The 26,396-nt window shown below is 44.6% G+C and overlaps 1 protein-coding gene across 1 annotated transcript in view; it reads left to right on the top strand.

Moving 5' to 3' along the window:
• The window catches only part of LOC121685278 (neurexin-1a-like), a 278,292-nt gene that overhangs the window by 125,967 nt on the left and 125,929 nt on the right, over positions 1–26,396 (top strand). Inside the window, 5 exon segments of the mRNA XM_042065720.1 lie at positions 450–572; positions 1,327–1,708; positions 3,621–3,811; positions 5,550–5,723; positions 9,998–10,117. Coding sequence (XP_041921654.1) covers positions 450–572; positions 1,327–1,708; positions 3,621–3,811; positions 5,550–5,723; positions 9,998–10,117 — 990 coding nt within the window.

Here is a 26,396-nt window from a genome sequence, read left to right as displayed (position 1 = left end):
CATATATTCTAGTCAAGTCATAATGACACAGAAATGGTGTTGCAATTGCTGCATTGTAGATAAGTGGTGATGGTTTACCAGTAAGTATTTACTGTTGCCTATTAATGGTTTTTTTTCATAGTGCAAAGGGATGCTGGAATGCATTAACTTGCTTCTTTTGTCTTAAACTACATTCTCTTTTTGTTTCTCTCCAAAATTGCTTGTGTTTAAACTGTCTTTGTGTTTCTCTCTTGTACTAGTCATGCGTACATGTTTGACTGGATAAGTGTGTGTGTGCGGATGTGTGTGTGCGTGCGTGCGTGCGTGCGTGCGTGCGTGCGTGCGTGCGTGCGTGCGTGCGTGCGTGTGTGCGTGCGTGTACATTTGTGTGTGTGTGTGTACGTTTGTTTATGTACTTTTGTGTGTGTATGTGTGTGTATGTGTTAACCCTTGTTTGGGGTGTTCTGCAGGCAAAGGGCCCGAGACTCTAACGGCCGGTCAGAATCTGAACGATAATGAATGGCACACAGTGCGTGTGATGCGCAGAGGAAAGTCTTTGATGCTGTCAGTGGATGATTTGCCTCCTGCAGAAGGTATCCATTTCATCACCATCATGTCTCTCTCTCTCTTCTTCTCCCCTGCCCTCTCTGCCTACTCTTTCTTCACCTTCTACCTTATCCCCGTCTGCTCTTGAATTTTCCACCATCTCTCGCTGTTCATCCGTTCCCTTTATGTTCCTGTTATGTTCTCCTTCTCAATTTGTTGCCTCTCTGTCTCTCTCTCTCTCTCCCTCTCTATCTCTGTCTCTCTCTACCTCCTATCTCTGTCAATGGGATTTGGGTTGTAGCCAGCCTAAAATAAAGCATCCAGGTAAGGCACAGCCTTCCTAAGGGCCCGCGGTCTAGAGAGAGGACATGTACCACTGGAATATAGATACGACAGTATGCTGGGTTTGGTCATTTTCCACCTGAAAGAGTGAAATGGCTGTTTTATGTAATGTTGCTTCCTTTCTGTGCTGGTGGAATTTGTGTGTGTTGATGGTTGATAGTGAGTGTAGAGTGTGTAGCTCTGCATGAAACGGGATGTTGGTCCTGTGTGTGTGTGTGTGTGTGTGTGTGTGTGTGTGTGTGTGTGTGTGTGTGTTTGTGTGAACTCTCATTAAACTGCTTCAAATGAAAGCTTTTAGCAGTGAGCTTAAAATAATTGGTTCACAACAGGCGTGAAGTAGTAATGCTTGGACAGTTGTGTGTCACAGTTATCTGTGCGTTTGGGCGCGTGGAGTCATTAACTTCCTCCTCTGTCCTGTCCTCTCCCTCCACTCCACTCCACCTCCCTCCCCCACACAAGGCCTAATGGCCGGCCAACACACGCAGCTGGAGTTCCACAACATCGAGACGGGCATCCTGACCGAGAAGCGCTTCGTCTCGCTGCCGCCCTCCAACTTCATCGGGCACCTGCAGAGCCTGCTGTTCAACGGCCAGGCCTACATTGACCTGTGCAAGAATGGCGACATCGACTACTGCGAGCTCAACGCCATGATCGGCTTCAAGAACATCATCGCCGACCCCGTCACCTTCAAGTCGCGCTCCAGCTACGTGGCACTGTCCACTCTGCAGGCCTACTACACCATGCACCTCTTCTTTCAGTTCAAGACCACGTCGTCCGACGGGCTCATCCTCTTCAACAGCGGCGACGGCAACGACTTTATTGTGGTGGAGCTGGTGAAAGGGTGAGTGAGGGTGCTGACAGGTGAAGACTGAATAGCAGAAAAGCTTTTGGTACAGCAGTTAGCATTGACGCTTGGGAGCAGTTAGCATTGACACTGGGGAAGTCCATTTATTTGGAACTCTGTGTAAGTCACTTTGGATAAAAATGATTACTACATACAAAACCCTTTACCTTTTACAGTGTCACGATGTGATTTAGGGTGAGTAGAGTGCTCAGAGCAGTAAAGGTCAAAGACACTTTCTAGAACTGATTTCTGAGCTCCTGTGTTAGTAGCTTCACATATATTGTGATTTAAGCAATGATAGACACATCAAAGTGTTATACATATGTGTTGAATAAGTCAGTCCACCCAGTCCTCAACAATCACAATGACAAATGGAATGGAGCTGATATTTGTGTGATTTCTGTTAAGGTCCTGAGAGTCACTCTGAATGTGCATTAAAAATCTCAATGGCAGGACATATGGCAAGAATATCCTTAGTACTGCATGCATACTATATATGAAATGAAATATAAGTTTCACAATATAATACCACAAGTGACAAATCTGGTAAAATGTTACCAAAAATCATTTTGATTCTGAGGCCTAATCCTGATCCCAGAAATGTTTTTTTAATCACTGTTTGTTTCCCCATGCATGAACTTAAAGGTCTGATTCCAGACAATAAAGCCAGCTTAATGTTTACACTGCTAGATGCATTGCGAGTACTGACCCTGAGCTAGCACACTCAAGGGGATGTAGCTAAGCGATTGAGCTGCACTGTAGAGCACAAACCCATAGGCACTCCACAGCTAAATAGCCTGATTGTGCCCATCGGTCAGTTTTAGTGGCTCTTACCCAGAGAGAACCAACGATCTGTACCTTAGCCATATGCCCCCTACTGCTTCCCATGCAACATAAAGCTCTTGTGCTGCCTTTTGGAAAAAATGCTTAACTTCATTGTTGGGAAAAGTGTGAAAAACAGGGTGACTGTGAATTATGTTCAGGTACAATATTTTTGCTTCAGTAGGTCTGTTTTTGTGCACAGGAGGCCTGTGTTTTTGTTAGATGCATTCTGTATGGAATGCCTGAAGGACAGTACCCAATATAAAAAGGAAATTAATCTCACCGTTTTTGGTATCCACAATTCTCCAAGAGGAAAAACTGCACTTAACCCATTTTTGTGTAAAGGTATTATGTGGGTGTGCTGATTACCTGAAATTAAAATAACTCTTTTTTTTTAAACAGAGGATGGTTCTTTTTTCATTTTCCCCACCCAGGGCAATCAATTTTGAGGCGTGGGTCATAAGCTAATCGCTTTAAAAGACATTAATGCAGCACAGATGATTTAGCCCAAAGGTAATTGGTCGCATTTCATCTGAAGAAAATAGATTCGCCATGCTCTGTGACATTTGATTGTGTCGCGGTGATCTTTCCAATATTGAAATAGCCTCTCTTTACCTAATGACTCAGTGACTCAGTGGGACTACAACCAGACCCATTTTGCCTTGCCTGATGTTGGGTGATGTCTGGCCAGAGTCTGCTGATCTAGAGTCAGAACCTAATCCCCAACTGTAGTCTGCTGATCTAGAGTCAGAACCTAATCTCCAACTGTAGTCTGCTGATCTAGAGTCAGAACCTAATCTCTGTAGTCTGCTGATCTAGAGTCAGAACCTAATCCCCAACTGTAGTCTGCTGATCTAGAGTCAGAACCTAATCCCTGTAGTCTGCTGATCTAGAGTCAGAACCTACATGGATAAATCCCCTGTAGCTTGTAGCTAAAACTTTAGCTTGGCTCAGAGCTGAGGAGTAAACACTTGGAGTCTGTACCATTTGGAGTCTTTTAGCAGCGTTATCAACACTGGGCTTATATATACGGTAGGTATTTCACTTGTGTATTAAGTGTATGTGTGCGTTCTGCTCTTGTGTCCAGCTACCTGCACTATGTGTCAGACCTGGGTAATGGTGCCCATCTCATCAAGGGAAACTCCAACAAGCCACTCAATGACAACCACTGGCACAACGTCATGATCTCCCGAGACACCAATAACTTGCACACGGTCAAGATTGACACCAAAATCACCACCCAGACCACCAGTGGGGCCAAGAACCTGGATCTGAAAGGTAACAGAACCTAGCAGGCTATAACTCCAAGCCAAGGCCAGACCGTCCAGATGGTTTGTTTATCAGCATTTTGAGAAGGCAGGAATTACAGCTCTCTTATTAGACAGCCTGACTAGAAGCCACTGGAAGTGATTTGTTTACCCTTCTGGAATGTAGCGGGCATCCTTCCAAATGGATAGGCATTAAAGAGAGAAAATAAATCCCCACTTCCTTTTAGACGTCTCCATGTTTGTGCTGCATCCCTGAAGTGGAATGCAATTATTCTTGGAGAGCTATCCATACCGGATTATAGGCTAATCCATTCTATAGTCAGCATCCCTCCCAGTCAAATATGTACATTCCTCTAATAACAGTAGCAGTGTGCTGGGACTTGAGTGCTAGTCATGTGTACTTCCACAAGGGGGCAGTGGTGTTACGTGCGCTCCAGAGCTGTAGGTCTATGGCTTTGATGCATTCTGATGTTACAGAGACTATACTGACACCCTGAGGTGGGGTGCCACCTCACACTGCTCAGAATTGTGCCAGGTTGAGATCAGGGGCACAAGAGAGATGCAATTGTAGGACTACCAAATGAGACAGTATATTAAACATATTGATTGACTATTTTAGCCATAATAGGCTAGTTTGGAGTCTTGAATAGCTGCATAATATGTTCTGCTCATATCATGTTAACGTAACTAGGAGCTTTACCCCCAGTAACCCCCTTACCATCTGCACACCTGGTCAAGACAGAATTAGATGTTTTTTGACCTTAAGTACTTTGTGTTTGCAATAATTAATTATAGAAATAGAGTATTCTTCACATACATCATGCTGTCACAAAATGTACCTCGGTTCAGCTCAGTGTCGGGTTGGATAACATGATAAATCAGATTTGTTACATATAGGCCCTACACACAGTATCACTAATTCATCAGGATGTTTACTATTTACATTTACAATAGTTACAACACCTTCTGTAATAGAGTACTAAAGTGAAAATGTCACGTTGTCCTGGCAACCAGATTTTCTGTTTTAAAGAATGATGAAGAGATGGCATTTTCCATTGCTTCGCTGTGTTCTTTCTTTTAAAACGAGAATAAATCAATTTCAAGAGGTGAAAATCACTAGGGTGGCTTTGGACACCAAAATCGGCAAGTAGGCTATGAGACTCTGTCTGATGTTTGCATTCAGGAAGCATTGCATTATGTCAACAGCGGTTTACACCACGTTAGTTTCAGTTTTTTTAATAAAAAATGAAGACGGATCTATTCTCAATAATTGCTTCAATCATCGGAGAGGCAAACTGCTTGTCAATTTGAAAAAAAAAAAAAAAAAAAAAATCCTTTTCTATAAAACTGGCATAGTATTTCACATTGTTAATTTGGTTTGTGTAGAACAGAAAATTGGTGACGGAAACGTGATGTCACACTTTAGTACTATTAAACAATTAAACTTCCAAGACAAATATACTGTAAATACAGTAACACAATGTAATTCGTTTGTCTTAAAATAATGGCTCATTTTGATGATATGAAAGGCAGATAGATAAATATGAGTTGGCCTTCCTATAGTAGTAAATCAATAAAATATCATCTTCGTACATGGGCCCCACGTCAGCCTCTGAGCCCCGTTGCTTCACTGGATAGACTGCTGACAGCTACGCCAGTGCTTGGGGCCCTCCCACTCATCCACTAGCTAACGTTCATGCTGACCCACGCACCTCACCTCACCTGCTCCTCCTCTTGTCTGTGTGCAGGTGACTTGTACATCGGTGGCGTTGCCAAGGAGATGTACAAGGAGCTGCCCAAGCTGGTCCATGCCAAAGAGGGCTTCCAGGGCTGCCTGGCCTCTGTGGACCTGAACGGACGGCTCCCCGACCTCATGTCTGATGCCCTGGCCTGCGTGGGCACTATTGAGAGGGGCTGTGAAGGTGAGCTCCACCTGGGGTGGGGTGGGGGGGGGGGGGGGGTGGTGGCTTTTGAGCATGTCTGTACATGACAGCTGTTCCCTAAGGTTGCAGCTTCACCTGTGAAAGGGAGCAGGAAGAACTGGCAGCATGGCATCTGAAGACTAAGCAGTCCCATTGGTTTGCCTTTTTAGTCCTTGTAGGACATAACATGTTTGCCTGGTTTGTCCTTGACATCAAACCTTTAGTTGTTGCAGTGGATCTGAATTAGAGTTGTCTATTCATGTGTTTCTGGACAAAATTGTATCTCCACTCATGCATAATGCGGGGAAAAAATAAAGGAAATAGCTTCTGTGCAACACTTTCTGTCTTTCACAATGTGAACCCTATTTTACTTCTCTATTATAGCAACAGAACTTCAAATTGGATGTAAAAAGATGTCACGTACCATTTGCTGGATGCAGTGGAAATGATTAGCTATGTAGTCCATGGCATGCCCTATTTGCTTACTCCTGTTATTATCTGTGTAAGCAACCAAATACAAGGGCTCTTGAGAAAAATACATAACCATGTGTGCACAAACTAGTGAACAAGGACACACACACATACATACATAAATACACACACACACACACACACACACACACACACACACACACACACACACACACACACACACACACACACACACAAACAAACTAGTGAACAAGGTCACACACATACAGTACAGTAGATACATGAATACACACACACACACACACACACACACACACTCAAACACACACACTGAAATACACAAAGAAGGACACACAAACACAGACACACTCAGACACACACACACACACACACACACACACACACACACACACACACACACACACACACACACACACACATGCGTTAGCCCCAGTAGCCCGGGGTGTAATAGAACAGCCCTCCAGGCTGCGAGCCTTTCGGGATGCTCAGGAGCCGCCGCTGCTCGTCTATCTCCACCACTTGCTTTCCAGTTTACCATAATCAGATTACACTAGCGGGATTATGTGTATTGTTAGAGTTATTTCTCAAACCCCCACCCCCCTCAACCCCTCCAAACCCCTTCGCTCCCGTTAAATGCATGCTCTGTAGAGCCAACTGTTTGCCAGGAGCAAGCCTCGTGAATAATGGATGGCCTTATTTTTTTGTTGCGTCCACGGAATCCATTTGGCCAGTATAATGTTTACGCCTCATGCAGAAATAAATATTTGATTTAGTCTTTGATATTACACGTCATATTCAACTGCCCTGCCGCTCTGGCGGTTACACAAGGAGACAGTGCGCAAATCCTTGCATTGCTCTGTGTCCTCAAGCATTCAATCGGAGTCCTCTGAGTCATCCGTTTGTTACCGTGGCAAACGTTAAAAGCCATGGAAAGTGCAAGTTCTATCTGGGTGCCAATCAAGATATGAAAAGGGGAGGAGGGGTGTGTGTGAGTGTGTGTGTGTGTGTGTGTGTGTGTGAATACACAAATGTTTTTGTTTGATTGTGTTATGTATGTTATTTGCAAGGTTTCTACCCCACAGGAGGGAAGTCACACACATATGGCCCGTGGCGTTACATCATTACTACACGACTACATCTTTTGTCCTCTTTTTTTTCCAAACCCTGGCTTTTGCTTTCATCTCCTCTCCCTCTCCATCACCCTCTTCCTCCATCTCTCACTTTTTTCTCTCTATCTCTCTCTCTCTTGCTTTCTCTGTTTGCTTTTCTCTCATCTCCCAAGTTCCCCCCTGTCTCATCCGTCTCTATGTCTACTCCAGCCTTTGTGTCTGTGGTATAAATACAGCCGCTAACATTTGAACTGCTTTACTAACATCTGGTGTATTTCTTGCCTTTTCCTTTTTTTGTTGTTTTTTTTGCTGACAAAGTTGCATTGATGAAAGCTGACTTGCAAGGTAGATAGCTTTGTTTGTTTGTAATAGAGTCTGACCCCCCCAACCCTGTCACCCCCCCCCCCCCCCCCCCCCCCATCCTTCTTAAACGTCCCTCTGCATCCTCTCCCCTGTCACCATAGCCATCACCGTAAACCTCACCGCCCAAAGCTCAACGGCGGCTTCGAACGTTCTTCGCCTCATACGGGTTGAGCGCCCCCTGCAACACCCACCCACCCCCCCACACACAAGCACACAGCATACCGCGGGTGGCGTGGCTTGTTTCACCGAACGTGGGGCAGATTTGATTGCAGTCCTGCCATCACCTGTGTCATACGTCTCACTTCAGTTCAGCCATTCAACTTCACTCAGTGTTAATCACTCTCTCTTTCTTTTCTCTCTCTCTCTCTCTCTCTCACTTTCTCTGCCATTCTTTGAACGCATGCTTGTTTACATGGCTCATTCTCCCCCCTGTAGGAAATTACCAGCTGCATGCTCTCTTTTAAATGAATATATGTGACTATTAAACCAGAGCCTTGATTAATAAACATCAAATATTATATAGGTAACCTGCTAACTGTTAAATTATAATTTAAATGGAAATTAAATCAGTTAAACTTTATATAATAATTTTATATTATAACTAGACTTGAACATAAAATGTATTAATTTATTCACATAAACTGTTTTAATGTTTCTTTGCATGATGATGCTGCATACTGCAAAAATAAGTTTTGCAACCCCACTATGCAGTGATTTAAATACAGAATAATAAAACACTCTAAACTAATGTACTGGATCTGATGAGTATAGTGGTAACTAGGCTACTGCTAAACATGCCTGTTTAAACTCCGAGATAATACATAACCCTTAACAAAGATAATAAACATATTAATATTGATGATAATGATAAGTCATCATAGTATCTTTTTAAATATAATAGCTGTGATATTGTATAGTGTAATCTAATTAGGACAGTGAACTTCCATACTAACTCCCTCTCATTCCACTGGCATCTTCTCATTGGCAAAGGACAGATGAACAGACTGACTGACAGACTTCTAACTTGTCATAAACAGACGTAAACGCATTATCTGCCTTTTGTTCTCTCCCACTCTCTTTCTCTTTTGCGTTCTTTGACATGCAAAGACACACACACACAAACACACACACACACACACACACACACACACACACACACACACGCACACACACACATCTACTTACAGACAGTATGTACTGTATATGGTCACTTAACACATACATTCCCAAAAACTGTGGTATTGAATCTAATATCTTTCTTTTTCCTCTCTCTATCTCTCTCTCTCTCTCTCACTCTCTACAATCTCACTGACAACATTTTTTTTTCCAAAAGGAGATCAAATACTTACCTCTTTCTCTCTTTTAGCCTAATGGTGAGACCTTCCGTATTCTCATTGATCTCTGGACTATGGGTCAGTTTTAAAAATCAAAACACTCAAGGATTTCCTTCCCTCTTTGTGTCGGGACTAGTTATCTCAGACTATAGAGCATAGACTAGGAATAAAACAAATCTAAAAGTGCCATAAACAAGTTATAAATGCAGCTTAAACGTTTGTATAAAGGTGATGCTCTTAGAAACCAGTGTTAAACTTTTGTTGTGTTTTTCTGTAGAAAAGCTGCATGAGTAGTCAGTGGTTGTTCTCCCACTATTCTTTTCTGCAATGTGTGTGTAAATTCTGTTCTCTTTGTGTGTGTGTGTGTGAATGAGTGTGTCGTCTGATCCTTTCGTGTGGCTTTGTTTCCGTGAGTGGATGTAAGATACCATTGTGCTTGAACTCCACTGGAAGAAAAAGGAAGAAAAAAAGAAAAAAAAAGGGGGAAAAAAGCACACACATACTGTACACCTGCATTTGCTGTGATGGCATGCAAGCTCGATTAAGCTATTCTGGTAATGGATGTGGCTAAGTTAAAGACACACACCTTAACGTTGTGAACTGCTGGGTAAATGGCCTCCTTGTTTATGTGTATGTTCGCCATACCTGTTTGTGGTGTATGGGACTGGCGCTGTTATTGTTCAACAATGGAAGTCTTTTTGAATCTCCCATCTCTTCTGCTGTCTCATTCAAAGTCATTGGACACAGTTCTAAATGAAACGGGCGAATGACTGAATTTCTCACCAGTAGAGTAAACTCAGCTAACATAAACATAAACAATCTTTTAAACCCCGAGCAACAGAGCAATATGTGCAATACAAGCACAATGCAATATAATACAGAACAGAAATTTGAAGCAAAGTAAATATATATTTCTCCCACCCTGTTCTATTTCCCTCTCTTTTTTTCCTCCCCCTCTCCTTTTCCCTCTCTCTATCTCTCTCTGTCTCTCTGTCCTGTCTCTCTGCATGTGCAGGCCCCAGCACCACGTGTCAGGAGGACTCCTGTGCTAACCAGGGCGTGTGTCTTCAGCAGTGGGAGGGCTTCACCTGTGACTGCAGCATGACGTCGTACGGAGGACCACTCTGCAGCGACGGTGAGTCAAAGCTCTGTTCTTGCTTTCAGTTTCTCTTCTCTCACACAATCTCTGTCTCTTTCTCTCTGTCTCTTTCTCACACACACACACACACACACACACACACACACACACACACACACACACACACACACACGCATGCACACTCACAGGTATAGAAACATACACACACACACACCTACACACACACGCACATGGACACACGAACACACCCGTCCTCTCTCTCTCTCTCTCTCTCTCTCTCTCTCTCTCTCTCTCTCTGTCTCCTTTTCCCTGGATTTGTGGCTCCACACCCTCACAACCTTATCAGACACACCAGATCTGTATTTTCACACTCTAAAGGGACATCGAGGGAAGTAGTGGAAGTGCTTACCCTCAGGCAAAACTTCTCAAACCTGTGTTCACTTAAGCTCCTACAAAATCCTGCATCCAAACAATCAAACTCCAAAGTATCTTAGAACATTTGGTCTCTCCCTTGACTGCTGTTCTGTTCATTCATGCACACCGACGTGACACTGATGATTCAGCTTGAAGGATTCAGGCTCCTCACTGCTTGAGTTAAAACTGGAGGCATCTTATATTATAGGGAAAAAAGGCTGAGGTCTACTGAAGTAGTGAGGTGACAGCTTGCCATCTGCCAGAGTATGTAAGACCTATCACAGGCAATGATACGAAATGATGAGATGAAAAAGAAGCTCAAACTGCTTTGGTGTTTTTGCTCATTTTTTTCTGATGAACACACACACACACACACACACACACACACACACACACACACACACACACACACATACTCATATATATATGTACACACCGCCCCACTCACTCACAGAAATGGAATGAACACGCTGCATTTATCATACTCCATTTCATATTACTCTGACACTTTAGTTTTTTTAAATGAAATATATTTCTGAGCTCAAGAATTTAGAACATCGAAAGGTAAGGAAAATCCCTTATGTAAGACACTTACAGATTTTCAGCGTGCATGAGCGTTGAAGAAGCTCTTCCAGTGACCTGTTCATGCTGAAAGGATGACATTTGGTTCTGCAACCATTGTCAAATTTCACAATATACGGTACACAAATACACATTCCAGTTTTCAATCTTTGTACCACCACAGCTTTTTTTGAGGTGCTCTTTTTAAATGAAAGTCGGTGTCGTGACCCAGACCATTTCAAGTCTGACAGTGTCTGGACAGGCCAGAACATGTCCAGTTACAAACACATCCTTGACCACACACTGAAATAGAGGACTCAACTGAAAGACCAGTGAGCCATGTCTTTGATCTCCCGTTGCGCTTGTCTGGACTTGCTCCCCCCCCCCCCCAAGCCAAGCAGGGAAGCGTGGCAGAGCCTCCGTTTTCCGTGACCATGTCCGCCTGCATCATTTAATAATACATTTCGGGGCCTCCTTTTTGAACATGGCAAAGGCATTACATCCGCGTCACGCAGAGGGAGCTGCCCTGCTGAGGGGGGATGCGGTGGAAAGGGGCCGAGGAGATCAGATCAAGTAATGAGATGCACCCGAGGTGGTCGGCTGTCCAGCGAAACTGAATGAGCAAGTGGGGGCTCCTGAGGGATGGACTGGACGAGGGGGTGGTGCTGGCCAGGGTGTCTCTGTTCACTGCAGCAGAGTATGGAGAAGTGCTGCAGTGCAATCAGGCAGATTGGACCCAAGTGCTACAGTAAAACGGAAGCCTTGCAAGTGGTGTTAGGAGACAGTATGTTCCTTTCAGAGCCACCAGGGGGCTCTAGTGAGCCTTGCTTTGAGGCTGCTGTGGTGTAGGAGAAATGACTTGAATGCAGTAGTAGAGCAGTGTTAAACAGCACAGCGCAGCCTTAAAAGTGAAGATGTACAGCACAGTTCAGCAGCCCTAATAGTGTTTTTTTTGTGTGTGTAGAGAATAAGGCAAGAAAAAGCCAATTAGATAATAGAGACTGTGCCTTTGATTAAGGAGTCAGCTAAGTTTTGGGGTTTCTGAGATGTTTGCTGTTTTAGGTGGACCTAAGTTGGGTAATAAAAAAGTTTTTAATGACCTAGAACCAAACATGTCTCCCCTCAGCTCAGTTTATATATTAGACTCTTTATATAAGAACATAGCTAATGGTAGACATAAATGCAGGAGCTTTGTATCTTTAAACATAATTGTAGTAATGCTGCCATTAAGCACAGTCGGGGGAGAAATTATCATTTTCAAACTACAGCAGAGTGTTTCTGATTCGCTGTGGTCTTAATAGCCCTGAGGAGAAACAGAACTCTGGAGCGTAATACAAAAAGAGGAAGAAGGCACAGCATGGCAGATCTCTTAAACGCAAGAGAGGGGAAGAGACCAAACGGGGGAGAGAAAGCAAAAGACAGTGTTTTGGTGGTGGTGGCGGCTGAGAGGCTGTATCTTCTCCCTATTTTCCCTCCACAGCACCAATGATAAGCCTGAGAGAGAGAGACAAGCCAGGAGAACAGGGAAGAGAGAGATGGGGATCCGACTAATATTTCAGTCAAACGCGGCTACTTTCTCATGCACAACCATGCACAAAGGGAGACCGTGTGTGCCATCATTAGGGCCCCCAGAGGAGGCTCGCGGCATCAGGGACGCCCGTGCAAACAGCTCAACGGCTGGTCAATAAATGAGAGACCCTGGAGTGGCCATGCTGTTCAGCAGTGGCACAAAGGTTCAGTATATGTTAATGTATTCTGTGCCACCGATCCGCTTTGTCCATAACGATGGCCAGTTGAGTCAGTGGACTGAAGGAGGCTGGGTTGGGTGACTCGAAAAGAGCTTTTTGTGTGTATGGAGGTCTGAGTGAGTGTACTAGCAACACTTCTGTTCAATAGAAAACACATGCGCATACACACTCTCTCACACACACACAAACAGCCCAAAATGGGTCTACATGTTGATTAACACACACACATACACACACACACACACACACACACACACACACACACACACACACACACACACAAACTCAAACACAAACAGTCCCACAGGGGTGCACGTATTGACACACACACAAACACACACACATACAAACTCTAACTCCTCTCAACCCCTAGAAAGAGCAGTGTAGTGGGAATGCATGGGTGATATCCATGTGAACTGCCAGTGAACCCTTGCCCCTGTACGATGAGGAGAGGAGAGACGATGGGGAGAGGTGAGGGGTTTGTGTGTGCACTGTATGCGTGTTTCTGCATGTGTGTGTGTGTGTGTGTGTGTGTGTGTGTGTGTGTGTTCAGCTATTACTTCCTGCTTTCCCAGGTCATGCATATTTATGCCACCTCAGGTCAGAGCAGAAGCAGGGCACACTCACCATGAGGCTTTTCCAAGGCCTTTGAGCATGCAAATGCATGAGCCAACCCACTCAGCTCCAGACGGACTCTACTGAATGGTACTATACTGAACAGGATGATGTGTATATTGCGCTTATGAATAAGTGATCAAAGGTGCAGTCGGGGATTTTACGTGATTTCAAGCCCATTACATTTTTTGTCACTCTCAGCAATCATCTCCTCATGACGGCTAGCTGCACATTCTGTGAGTACACTGTAAAAACCCTGGTCTCTGTAGGCAGCCATGGCTCCGAAAACTGGAAACAAACAACATTTCTCTGTAGTATAATATATGTTTTTCCTGCACAAAAGCGTCCACTAACACATTTAAACATAAGGCATTTTCACACAGAGATCCCGCTAAATTTGCGGGAAGAGGAGACATCTTTTTGCCGTCTTTTTGTGTTTGAGTTCATGCTTTGTTTTTTCGCTGGATTTTAGGATAGCCTATTATGGCAACTGATTGCATTCCAAGCTACAGTCAACTCTAGCAGGCATTGACTGACTGGAGACTTTGTGAATTTATAGATTTATAGCTTTTGATCAGTTAGATTTATTTGCAATCTCCTGTGGTGGGCTGGACATAGCATCGAAATGCCCGCCCAGATTCCCCTTTCCGCCTTGACCCATTCACACTGGTGCCGGAACGAAAAAACTCGGCAAAATGTCTCTGGGGCTTGGTAGTAAATTTGGCGAGACACTTTGTCCCGCCGTTCCGCCTCGGTCTATGTGAAAGGGACAGTCATTCCGCGATTCTGGTACATAAAATTCGCCAGTGTGAAAAGGCACAAAACACAAACAAATGCTACTTCCTGCGAAAGCCCTGGCTGCACCTTTAAATGTTAAATATGCTTCATACATGTTTTATTATATCAGAGATGAATACTTGAGAGGAAAGTCAATGGGTTTCATGAGACGTAGATGGAGAGAGAAAGAGGTGCGTACTGTCGACACAAATACAGAGCGAGAGAGGGAGATGGAGATGCATGCTATCTGGGATATTTACCAAGAAGTATTATTGGCAGTATGCTGAGGAGGAATATCATTTACTCCTGCGCAGTTGTCTCGCCGAATAGGGTTTGGATTCCACCGTCATCAGCATCGGCATCAGCAGTCGCATGGAGTGGTGCTAGTGCATAGTGTTACTTTATGGCTGGGCTCCATGGAGTCAAAGCAGCTGTAACAGTGGCTACCCCACTATGAAAGAGAATACTGTAGAGAGTGGTGTGTGTGTGTGTGTGTGTGTGTGTGTGTGTGTGTGTGCCTGAGTATCTGTGTTTGCTTGTGTTTGTTTTTGGAGTGCTCTCACAGTATCTATTGATGCCATTTCTTCACATCAAATTATGGACCTGACCAGCCATAGCAGACAATAGGGCGAATAAAAACAAGCCGCCAGAGCTGCATTGAGTCTTTGAGTTGAGGATGATTTGTCCTCTCAAAACAATCTCTCAGAGGTTTCCAATGAAGCACTTTTGGTCAGAAAAATGATCCAGATGTGAAGGTTGGCTGGTTTTCAAAATGACACTGAAAGGACTGAATAGATTATAAAATAGGCTGTGTTCTGCTCCATTTTCAAAACCGCATCAGGAACTCAAAACAGCCCCAAACAAAGTAGCCCTAGGAAGCTTCATCACTGAAAAAAAGAGTAATGACTGTAATTTTAGCTTTACAGAAACACAGTGAGGGATTGTGGGACATCTTCTTTTCTGCACTTCTATGTCAGTTATTTGACTGTAAGGAGGCCTACCATTCAGATCTCATCATGGGTGCCATATACTGTATTATATAGAATGCTTCAAAAGCTGTCCAGCTGCAAGACATTTTGTATACAGTATGTGTGTGTCAGAGAGAAGGAGAGAGCGAGAGAGAGAGAGAGAGAGAGAGAGAGAGAGAGAAAGGAATAGTGAGTTGGTGTGTATGATTTATCTGCCCCCAGCCTCTTGTGTAAGTGTATGTGGATGGATGTGTGGTTGGAATGAATGCCCCACTGTCTGAGAGTAATGCACACAGACAAATAGGCCTGTGCATGTTTTTCATCCGCAGTTGGCCACTCGGGGCCCAAACACGGCAGGTCTGGTCAGTCTTCACGCGATCTGGCCCTCGCTCGACTTGCTGTCTGCGGCCCTCCCCATTGAGACAGACATTAATGCCGTGTCAATATTGTATCAACAGCTCCTCTGGTTGTGGCCCAGCGTTGTGTGATGATGTCTCCTCAGTGGCCTCAGGGTGGGCAGCTGGGCACGTCTCTCTGTCTCCGAGGCCCGTGTCTGCTTTTTACGTCCTCGCTTAGGTCAGTGATGTCTGACCACTTAGCCTAAATGTACGCATGCAGTAGTCTACTTGGCCTGATTGAGTTCTTTTATGTCATAAGTGCTTGGCCTCTTTTTTGTATAAGAAGCCACTGGACCAGAGTCACATATATTGACATGAGGATGGTCTGCCAGGTTCCTATTGTGATTAGCAAAAGGGTTGTTTATATCATGATGCCTGTGTGCAGGTTTCAGTACTCACTACAACGCCACGCTTATGCTTACTGACTTACATACAGTATCTGCTTACACACATGCATGCAGAAATGCACACATTGTATTGTCAAATATAAAGATATTAACTGAAATGAAAAAGAACATTTTTGGTAGATATAATAGTTGTGTTATGCTTAATGCATTTAATGCAGTCATGATTGTTTACATAACCACCTTTGTCACTTGGCTGGCCTGTCCCCATAAATGTGTCTGTCCGTGCTGTGACAGAGAGCGATGCAGTTCTCTATATGGCGTTTATTTCCCCCTCCCCTGATCTTTACTGTTCTTCTTCTCTGAGTGCGTTTACAGAAAGGAAATTGTTCTTACACTGCTCTCCTGGCTACGTTGAGTGGACATGTGTTGGCCGGCTTACAGGCCAGTGAAAACCTCGCCATGTTGCATCTCCGTGCTCTCCCCCTCGACCCCCACAGCGGTGAAAATAACAGTGATTGATTGGCTTTGTTCTGGCCTGCTTTGAGGAGAACAACGGGAGATGCGCAGGGCCCTGGCTAAGATTGAGGTTTTGTAAACAGCTTTCTGTCAGCTGGAAGTAATGCCTTCTCCTCTCCAAATGCAATGGTCCACAGAGAGAGAGAGAGAGAGAGAGAGAGAGAGAGAGAGAGAGAAAGACACAGAGAGAGTGCAACGCAGTGCAGCGCACTATCTATTGGTCTGAAAAATATTTTGGCTGTGCTGTGTACTCAATGCTTGGCCTGGCATTCACTTCGCTGTTTGTGTCTTAAAGGCATGAGATGGGCATTGTGAAAGGATCCTCTGTGACCAATCTCCTTTCTCTCTTTCACTCTCTCTATCCCCCCATCACTGCACCCATCCTTCTCCTCTGCACCCTTTTTGACTTGATGCTTAATTCATTTACATACATTTGTAATTTATGTGCGTGAGCATATGGACCGCGATGTTGAAATAGTCGTGTGCAAGAGCCGCAGTATTAGCGTCTATTTGTGTATGCGTGCACCAAGCGTGAAGCCGAGCTGCTGGACATTACGGCGAGTCAGACATGCGTGGGGGAAAGACAGGGGATGCGTATGCAATCGCGTCTCACTGAGCCAGTCATGCACACACAAACACAGAAACACCCATCACAAGTCACGTTGCCGACGGTAGGCAAAAATGCAGTGGACTTTTACCACGGGTGTGTTAGAGTTTGCATATCTTTTGCAGGAAGGGTAACGCCGAGGTGATACAAACTAGGGTCATATCCCAAATCAGTCGGATGGAAACCGCTAACTTACGCTACCACGAATCAGTCTACTTTTTTGATGATACATAAAGATAGCTGATGATAGATAGTTGTTGGCGGTGTGCTGTAAAATCATACCAGTAGTAGTGAAAAGAAATCCCTCCCGAAGTTTACAATGACAATAAGTTCCACATCAGTGGGAAAGGTCAAATGGGCAATTTGGCTGCCCGGCTGCTGTGGGTTCCTGGGCACTGCCAGCTGTGATTTATTCTCCCTCACCTGCGAAACCCCCCTCCCATCCTCCTCCCTCCTCCTCCCTCTCTCGCTCGCGTCTCTCCCAGTGGCCATTATGGATGCCCTAATTAGTGATTCATTTACTCCCACTGATTGGATAACGAGCTGAAAGTGGGTTGTCGGTGAATGCAAACAAGGAATGCAGGGGTCTTGTTCCCCTGGAGTGTGTGTGTGTGTGTGTGTGTGTGTGTGTGTGTGTGTGTTCGCTGTGAGTGGAATAAATGGAGAACTAGAGTTTCTCCTCCTTTGAACACAACACACGACACATCAGAACATTCACGTGTGCTATTGTGTCGTTGCTATCGTCAGCCATTTGCTTTAGTGCCATGGGAGAAATCTTACAAGTCTCGCATACACCATTTCCCAGGATGTCACAGCGGTAGCCAGCAATAGTCTCCATTTAATTTGAATTCTTCAAGCAGGAGATGTTGAGGAAATAAATAAATGAATAAATCTGGTCCCCCATTTACTATATAAAGCAGTACAAGAGCGAGAGGCATGCATGCATTGTGCAAATATGTCATGGCCAGCCGGGCTCATTTTCCACGTGCGTCTCAGTGAGTCAAGCTGCTCTGTGAATGCCCCATCCTCCGAGGTCTTGGGTGGCGTGCAAGGCCGAGGCTTTAATGTGGCGGGCATCTCCGGGGTGAGGGCGGCACATCCCAGCCCTGGCAGGCCCTTGGGGCATCGGACGCAGCAGGAACAATGACCTGGCTCCTTTATTGTTCCAACAACACAGAAAAGCACTTTCTTCTGCGTCTCCCAGTCTGCCGCTGTCCTTAGCACACCCTAGAATCCCTCCCATTCTCTCCAGCTGGAGACAGAAAAGAGGGTTTTTTTTTGTATTGCTGGCATCGCTGCATTTGTAGCCATGTTGCTTGAAGTGCTTCCTAACTCTCCTCTTTAGTACGTGGAATTACATGGGGTCATTCAACAAAATAGACCAATTCCTCATGTAAGATGGGCTTAAAGAAATAGTGATGCAACAAATGATAATGCTATCGTTGTCTACTCAGCCTCGCTTTACTGAAAGCCCACATAAGCCAATTGGATGAAAGTGCAGCACAATGAGATATCCAGCAAAATGTACTGAGTGCTGGTTTCCACAGTACACACCGTGCACACAATTGGTACTGTCTGGAAAAAAGATCCATACAAATGACTTTGGGCTTGTGATGTGCAGAAGAAAAACAAAGAAACTAGTATGCGGTTCTACTGTTATCAAGAAATTGCAACCAAACAAGCATGTTTGCATGTTCGTGCATTTGTCTGGGATAGCACGCTGAGACTAAGTGATAGATGAGTTCACTGCAAGTGGGGGGGGGGGGGTCATCGGAGTCAGGATGTCTGATTGGCCCAGGGCATGGCCGGCAAGCAGGACGGCGGAAATGCTCACGCACTTCTCATCTCCTCGCCCGCGTCGGCATTATATGGTCCGGCCTGGCTGAGACCCGACAGCCCGATTTCCTCCGATCCCCGTTCAGTGTCCTCGGCCTGGCAGCAGCAGCTCCCAGGCATTCCTCCCCATCCTCCATGAGAGCCACGAGCAGAGAGTCAAGTGGGGGATGGGAGAAAAAGCAACGAATGAACTTCTGAGTGGCTCTCATGTATTTATTTATTTACTTATTTATTTATTTTTTACATCCCATTTGTAGTTTAGTTCAGCTCTTCAGAAGCCCAGTGATGTTGAATAGATTCCAGCATCATCCCTTCATCTGCACGCAGTGGGCATGGCCACTCTGTGCCCCTAGTCATGCCTTATATGACATGCTCACCTCTCTAGTTATTTGTGTGTCTCTCTTTATCTCCAGCCTCTCATTCACTCCCTGCTAATCAGCTGGCAAAATGGAGAGCTGCGTGCATTTCCATGCTTTCCTTTCTCCTTGTGTGCACACTGCAGTAGTGAATAAAATGCAATATTTTTTTCCCCTCGGTTCATTTTCATGCAGGAAGGATTTATGTACACGTTCTTGTGAAGTGCCTCATCAAGTGTACGTGTGTGTGTGTGTGTGTGTGTGTGTGTGTGTGTGTGTGTGTGTGTGTGTGTGTGTGTGTGTGTGAATGTCTATATCTGCATGCTAAAACACCCATCACCTGCACCATCTGACATGATGCCTCAGGTAATAGCCCTCCCCTGGTACTTTTTTTCATTATCGACAAACCTCCCTTTCATCTCCATGTCTTCCCTGATAGATTTTCCCATTCACAAGTGTCGATAGTCGCTGACAAATGAGTCGCTGATATGATCACACCCCTGGGACATCTTACTATAAAGCACACGCGTGAAAAACAACTGCTCATATGAATATTGTTTGTGCTTGTCAACCAGTGATGAGGTGCACAGCAAGTTCTATATCAGGCTCATCCACACACACTTACACATTTGCACATACTTAACGGCAAAGGCTTTCACAGTCTCTCTGGCACCACATTCTGAATTCTGTCATTCTGTTTTGGCTTGCCAATAAAAAATAAAAAAATAGGCCTTCAGTGATGGTCAGTGAATGTTCCGTCATCACAGTCAAATATATTGCCAATGATCAGGACTTTCAACTGTGTGTGTGATCAATATAGAAGACAGTCTTATTGATTTGTTTGCACACCTGCACACTCATACCCACATTTTTCAACACTCTTGAACATCATAACAAGAATTGAGCACCTAAAGTGCTACTGTGCACACAATAGGACATATGAAATTGGCCCAACTCCATGGCCTGTTTCCTGCACAAACTTTCCGTTGCGTTCCGTTTACGCTTCCAGTAGTCGATGCCACACCAGTAAGACTTTCCGCATTGCACTCCAGCAAGTGCTAATACTCTCCAGCATACCCACACAGAGCCGTGACCCAGCACACACAGCCTACACACAGAGCCTCATAAGTATGCATGCCTAAGAAGTGTGCATTACTTACACAAGGCTCCAGGACTCTCTGGCAAGGCAGGGCAAGGCAAGGTAATTTGAAATATTCAAGCTGATTCCTGGAGACATGAAGACAGGGAATAACACAAGGCAGAAAACATGCGTGATGCTCCAAGCTACTTGTACAAAACTGTTCGATGGCGAATGCGAAGGCGCAAAGTTGTTCCACCATTTTAGGAAATAACTACCTTACCGTATAAGGAAATACCTCCTCTCTATAGATACAGTTGGTATTTGTCCAAATTGTTGGCCATTACACTGGCCAAATATTATTATATCATATTATTTACTCAGTGTCAGCTAGCTACTGTTTATATGTTTGTGGCTGGTAGGAACTAATATTTGATGGTATTTGATACTATTTCAGTTTAGTTTGTACTCCAATAAGCTTTGTGTTGTTTTACACCTGCTGTGTCTTGGGTCTCTGGCCTCCATCTCTTTCTGCAGCGTAACAATTTGTCATGTCGTGACTGTTTACCAGCAGTGCTGCTGACGGCAGGGCCGGGCGGCGATGAGTAAATTGACTATATACACACATCCCCAGTCCCCTGTCCGAGCTGCTACGAGCACTCCCTCACGGCCGGTTATGGGTGACGCTGACACTGATCGCGATTGACCCAGCTTCGATCACTCGGGTTGTCACGACACACCGCACCTTTCATGTCCACTCTGTCGCTTCGACTCCTCCGATTGATCAGATGTGATAGAGATGGCGACCTCTGACCCCGCCGGCCAAGAGTGTGGCCTCGGACCGTGACCCGCTTCAACCGGCCGCTCTGTGGCAGATCTAATGGTGGTGTCCGCCACCCTCCCCCACCCCACCCCTGAGGACAGTGGGTCCCTGCAGGCTGTGTGAGGTGACGTCTGGTCAGAGGAGGGAGGAGTGGCAGCCCCAGCTGTGTGAAGTCAGAGCAGGTGTGTCTGAGATACAGCGTAGGGCCATGCATGGCCACCTCACACTGCTGAAAACACAGTTTAGTGATTTCATCACCCGGCCACCTCCCCACACACAACACACACGCGCGCGCATGTACACAACAAACAAACTCACATACACAACACAGGCACACACAGACACACACACACACACACACACACACACACACATGTACACATACCCATCAGGGTGGAGTATTTGTCATCAAGGTGATACAATTGTCACTGTTACTGATGTAAGACGCTCAGAAATTATATATATATAGCCTCGGAAACAGAGACATCGAGCTATATCCTCACTTGAAGGGGCTTGTGTGGACAAATAGTGTGAAGAGTTAAATGGCAATGATATTATTACATACTCGTTAATCTGACTCCATTTGATTAATAATTTCTATCACCAATCAATTACCAAGTAACTAGCTTATCAGCTATGGAGGAGAATGGCATGGCACACTACAAGAATTAAAGTTATCCGATTGGTAGGCAAATTAACAATTTATTAGGCATTAAGCCTTAAAGGTAAATGTAACCAATATCACTTCAGTTGGATGTACAAGTAAACTCACATGGTCTACTGTAACAAAGTAACAACCAAAGGAACAAAGGAAGCTTATCAAACAGAGATAAACTTAACCAGTTAACAAGAATTTACAGATACACCAGATAAAACAATAGAAATCCAAAAATAGAGGAAATGGAGAGAGAGAAAGAGAGAGAGAGACAAAGGGAGACAGAGATAGAAGAGGGGGAGAGAGGCAGAAGACCAAGGGCTAGTCCACACGTACGAAACCGATCTTTTTTTCCTCCGTCTTCCCTGAAACCGCATCAAGAATATTTGCGTCCAAATGGATCCATCTCAACACATTACTTCATACCCCAGGCCTATAGATGGCACTGTTTCTTTACAGAAATTGAGCAAAATGTGTGTGCTTTACAAACAGACAGAATAGGCTATGACGAAATGGCTAGTGCAAGGAAACCAGAATTGTTTGTGTGGACTGATGGTGAACTGTCAACTGTAGTCAACTGTAAAACTAATAAACTTTATTTTACGGTTTGTGAAGGGTGCAGTCCCGTCCTTTATTTGGCTAACGCAGGTAGGCCTACTAATCACCTTTACTTTCTTTGGTCGTAGGATAGTCCGTGATTCACATTAGTTTTGGCTATCACCGCAATTAGGCTACTAAACGCAAGGCTTACCCAAGTTCTAGGCTATTCTGTCGCCACATTTATAATATTGCTATAAAACCTTCGTTACTAACAGTCAATACGTTTGCCTGCATCAAATCAAATCGCGCATTTGCATTCAGTGCGCTACCATCGGCTTAACGTGAGTTCTAAGCGTCTTTGTATGCTTATATCTGATTTCGCTCGACTGTGAATGGATGTATATATGTTGTAAGACATGTAAAATAAATGAATGACACTGGCACTACGCACAAATTAATGTAGCCTAAACTTACACCGCACTTTACTAATAACTTAAGTTCTCTCGCGTCACTGACAGTAGCTAGAATGCATTAAAAAACACCGGGAAAAAACAGTGTTCAGATCACCAAGTCATAAGCTATCGGCGCTGCGCAGCACCAGTTGTGATATTTATCTTAACGGAGTGTAATCGTAGGTAATGTCATGTATGAAAACTAGTATTGTTAGGCAATACTATAAGTGCAAGTCCAGGGCAGCTGAGGTGTGGCGATGACATCATCGATGCGCAAGCAGGATGTGTGGTTTCGCTGTCTAAACGAATTCAACCGGGCTACGGTTTCAGATTTCTCCACTCTGGGACCAGGTTTCAGAAAAGTGCGGTTTCGGGCAGTGCGTTTACAGGATTCGTTTGGACGCTCAGCCAAGACGAAGCAAAAACTTTTTAGGTTAAACTCTGCGTTTAACCTAAAAAGCGTCTCCGTGTGGACGGGCCCCAAGCCACAAGGGCCTGGCTCAAGAGGAGAGTGGAGATGGAAAAGGAGAAAGAAGAAATCCCTGGTGGATATCATAACTTTATGCTACAGTGGAATTCTTAGTCTACAACTATGCACAGATACATTCAATTGTAACGAAACTATGATCAGACTGTTGCCCACGTTACAAGTATCAATTCAAGACCAAACATGAATGTATTATTCACAACACATATTTACAGAGCAATACTGTATGATAATGAGGTTGGCCTATCTCACCACAAGACATCAAGTAGGCCCAGGACTGAGTTATCTCTCAGTAGAGGGGCCAGAACAAGGAGCAAATGGTCACTTTACGCATGAGCGGGTGTTGGGGATCTTTGGCCATGGCCAGCTAAGACAATACAGATCAAACACAGGCATCCACACATGGAAATTGAATGCAAAAGGCATTCTTTAGAAATGCATAAGGTTAGGGCAAAAGATGGGCCTTAATCTGACACAAATCAAAAAATGTATTTTTTTCTGTCGGAATACAGTACCAACTTTTGTGCCTGTACAGTAAATGTGAAAGGCATTTATCTGAATGGTCTTTGTGTTTGTGTCTGTCTGTCTGTCCAGCCATGTCCCAGTGAGTGCCAGGTGAGGAGAGTTACGGGAAGCCGAGGTAGCAGTGAGCACCCATTCAATCTGGCCTATCGATCTGGCACAATCGAAAAAAAGGGTATTTGTTCTGCTCCAGAGAATCGCTGTGGCTATTTTCTTTTTAACTTTCTCTTGGCATCTCCAAGGTTGTTTTCCTCTAGAACTAAAACAACAGCAGACCACAGGATTTTCTTTTTTTTCCAAACCACATTAAATCTGTTCATTGTCTCAATTGAAAGCTCACAGCACAGTCGAGCATCTGTGGCAAACCCTTGAGTCTCACTCACTGGAGTCTCACTCTTGCTTTTGTTGTCGTACTCTGGATGGTGTCAAACACGAAACACTCCCAAAAAAATTACCTCCACAGCCACACAGACACAGTGAAGAATAACCTGACACCATTTTGAGCCTCTGAATTTTCCTGCACGGCATGTGGACAAATGTGAAAGCAAATGTGACCAGCTTTAGTGTGTTCTGTAGCTTTAAACACAAGTTCAGATTCACAGTTGTCTCACTCAGTTTCAGGGCCTCAGGTTTACTCTGCCATTTGCTGTGTTGTAATGGTGAAATGGGCTGGTTTGGGCCCAGGGCCTCAGGTGGTGTGGCCACCACTGGTTACCAAGCCCTCTGCTCAGGTGACGCTCCGTTAGATGAGGCCTCCCCTGGGACAATAGATTATGCTCTGTGTGTGTGTGTGTGTGTGTGTGTGTGTGAGACATCTGTTCCACCTGCCCCCTATCCACATACACAGACACACAAACATTTCCATGTGACCTGGTTTTTCAGCTTGACCTCCTCCCTCATTGCTGGATGTTTCAATGGCATCATTAGCCTGCAGTAGGTGTTCCGTTAACCTTGGGCCTCTTAGTGTGGAGAGGGTGTTTTTTTTTTTCACCCAGCCCGTGTCCTTGTGCCCACTTGGAGGGAAAAACACACACACAAAAAAAAACAGCAGGTGTGAAGGTCAAATCCTGAGACGGAACCTTGACCATATTCCTGGAAAATTCCTCACTCTTGACTCACATGCTGTCAAATGAGGTGGATTATAATGGCAAATGTTATGTTTTTTTACCTCTTCATTTCACTCTGAAATATATTCATATCTCAGGGCACAGATAGCAACCAATCAATTCAGATCATTTTTGGTTCATCAACTACAATAGTGATTGATAATTTATTATTTAAAAATATGATTTATCAGGAATGGCTAGAAAGGGCTCTCTTTTCAGTCCAGTTTCTGAGTGGTGTCTGTAGATTTTCAAATTCCGATTTAACGAAGACCCCTACAGAGGACACAATGGATAGATCTTTGCCTTGAAAGGAGCCATAATCAGCAGCTGATTAAATTCATTAGTCTCGCCGTGATCGCAGTAAACTGGAATTAGAAAATAAAAATTAAAAAAAATAGTGATCTTAGTAGGTGGGAATCATGGGATACATTGAGCTGCAGTAGCTCAAGCCCACCAGGTGGGGGCACCCACACAACATGCACATGACTGCTTAGCCAGACTAAGGCAAAGCCACAGAGTCAGATGGTTTGCAGTGGACACTAAGCCGCTGATCACGAGGAACAGGGATGAGATAGGGAACCGTTTTGCAGAATGTGAACAGGTGTGAAATCCCAGTGCTGTAAAGTCCATGAAACTTAAATCCTCTGAAGATCTGAATGTTGTTAAGGTCATCTCAGCCTGATGAAGTCAGTTGTTTTAACTTTCACAGGTCAAATGTGTGTCCTTGTTGTGCAGGAGTGTTTGATGAAGTGCTTTATTATTGCTCACATTATGCAAATGGTGGAGCCAATCGTTTTTAAGGGGTAAACAAATAGCTTTGCCGGACGGCAATAACTAATGAGAGGGAAATGAGAGTTAGTGCAGCCCTGCTGATGAAGGAGATGTCCGATTAACCCTGAATTGTTGAGGTCAAGCCAAGAAAACTCCTTACTGCTCTCTGGGATGTTTCTCATTTCACCTGTGAAAATCTGGCAACGGGCTACGTGTTACTCCTCCAACGCTAATCAAGAGGTGAGTAGGATGCTTTGGGGTAGACGTCTGACAGGTACAGTGTGCTGTAGAGTCCTATCTGGCAACCCCCACAGTGCTCTTGACTCTCCTCCGCTCCCATCACACTGCTCTCCTTGCTGTCCTGCTGTGCTGGAGCCAACATGTGACAGCATCAAAACAAATTCTGTTTGACGCGAACTGGATGAATGTGTGCCTTTGCCTTTGAAACGCCATCACGTGGCCTTCAGCTCAAGTGAGGGGAAGGTACGAGGCACCTCCTGCACATGGTTTGAGGCGTCTGCTACATAAGTAAGTATAAGTATATATACTTTTTTGATCATGTTAGGGAAATTTGGTCTCTGCATTTAACCCAATCAGTGATTTAGTGAAACACAAACAGCACACAGTGAGGTGAAGCACACACTAATCCCGGCGCAGTGAGCTGCCTGCTTCAACGGCGGCGCTCGGGAAGCAGTGAGGGGTTAGGTGCCTTGCTCAAGGGACTTCAGCCACGGCCCA

Source organism: Alosa sapidissima, chromosome 16 (assembly GCF_018492685.1).
Source record: "Alosa sapidissima isolate fAloSap1 chromosome 16, fAloSap1.pri, whole genome shotgun sequence".
In the NCBI taxonomy this organism is placed as follows: Eukaryota; Metazoa; Chordata; class Actinopteri; order Clupeiformes; family Clupeidae; genus Alosa; species Alosa sapidissima.
The sequence above is the reverse complement of the archived record's forward strand: the minus strand, read 5'-3'. Positions and strand labels throughout refer to the sequence as shown.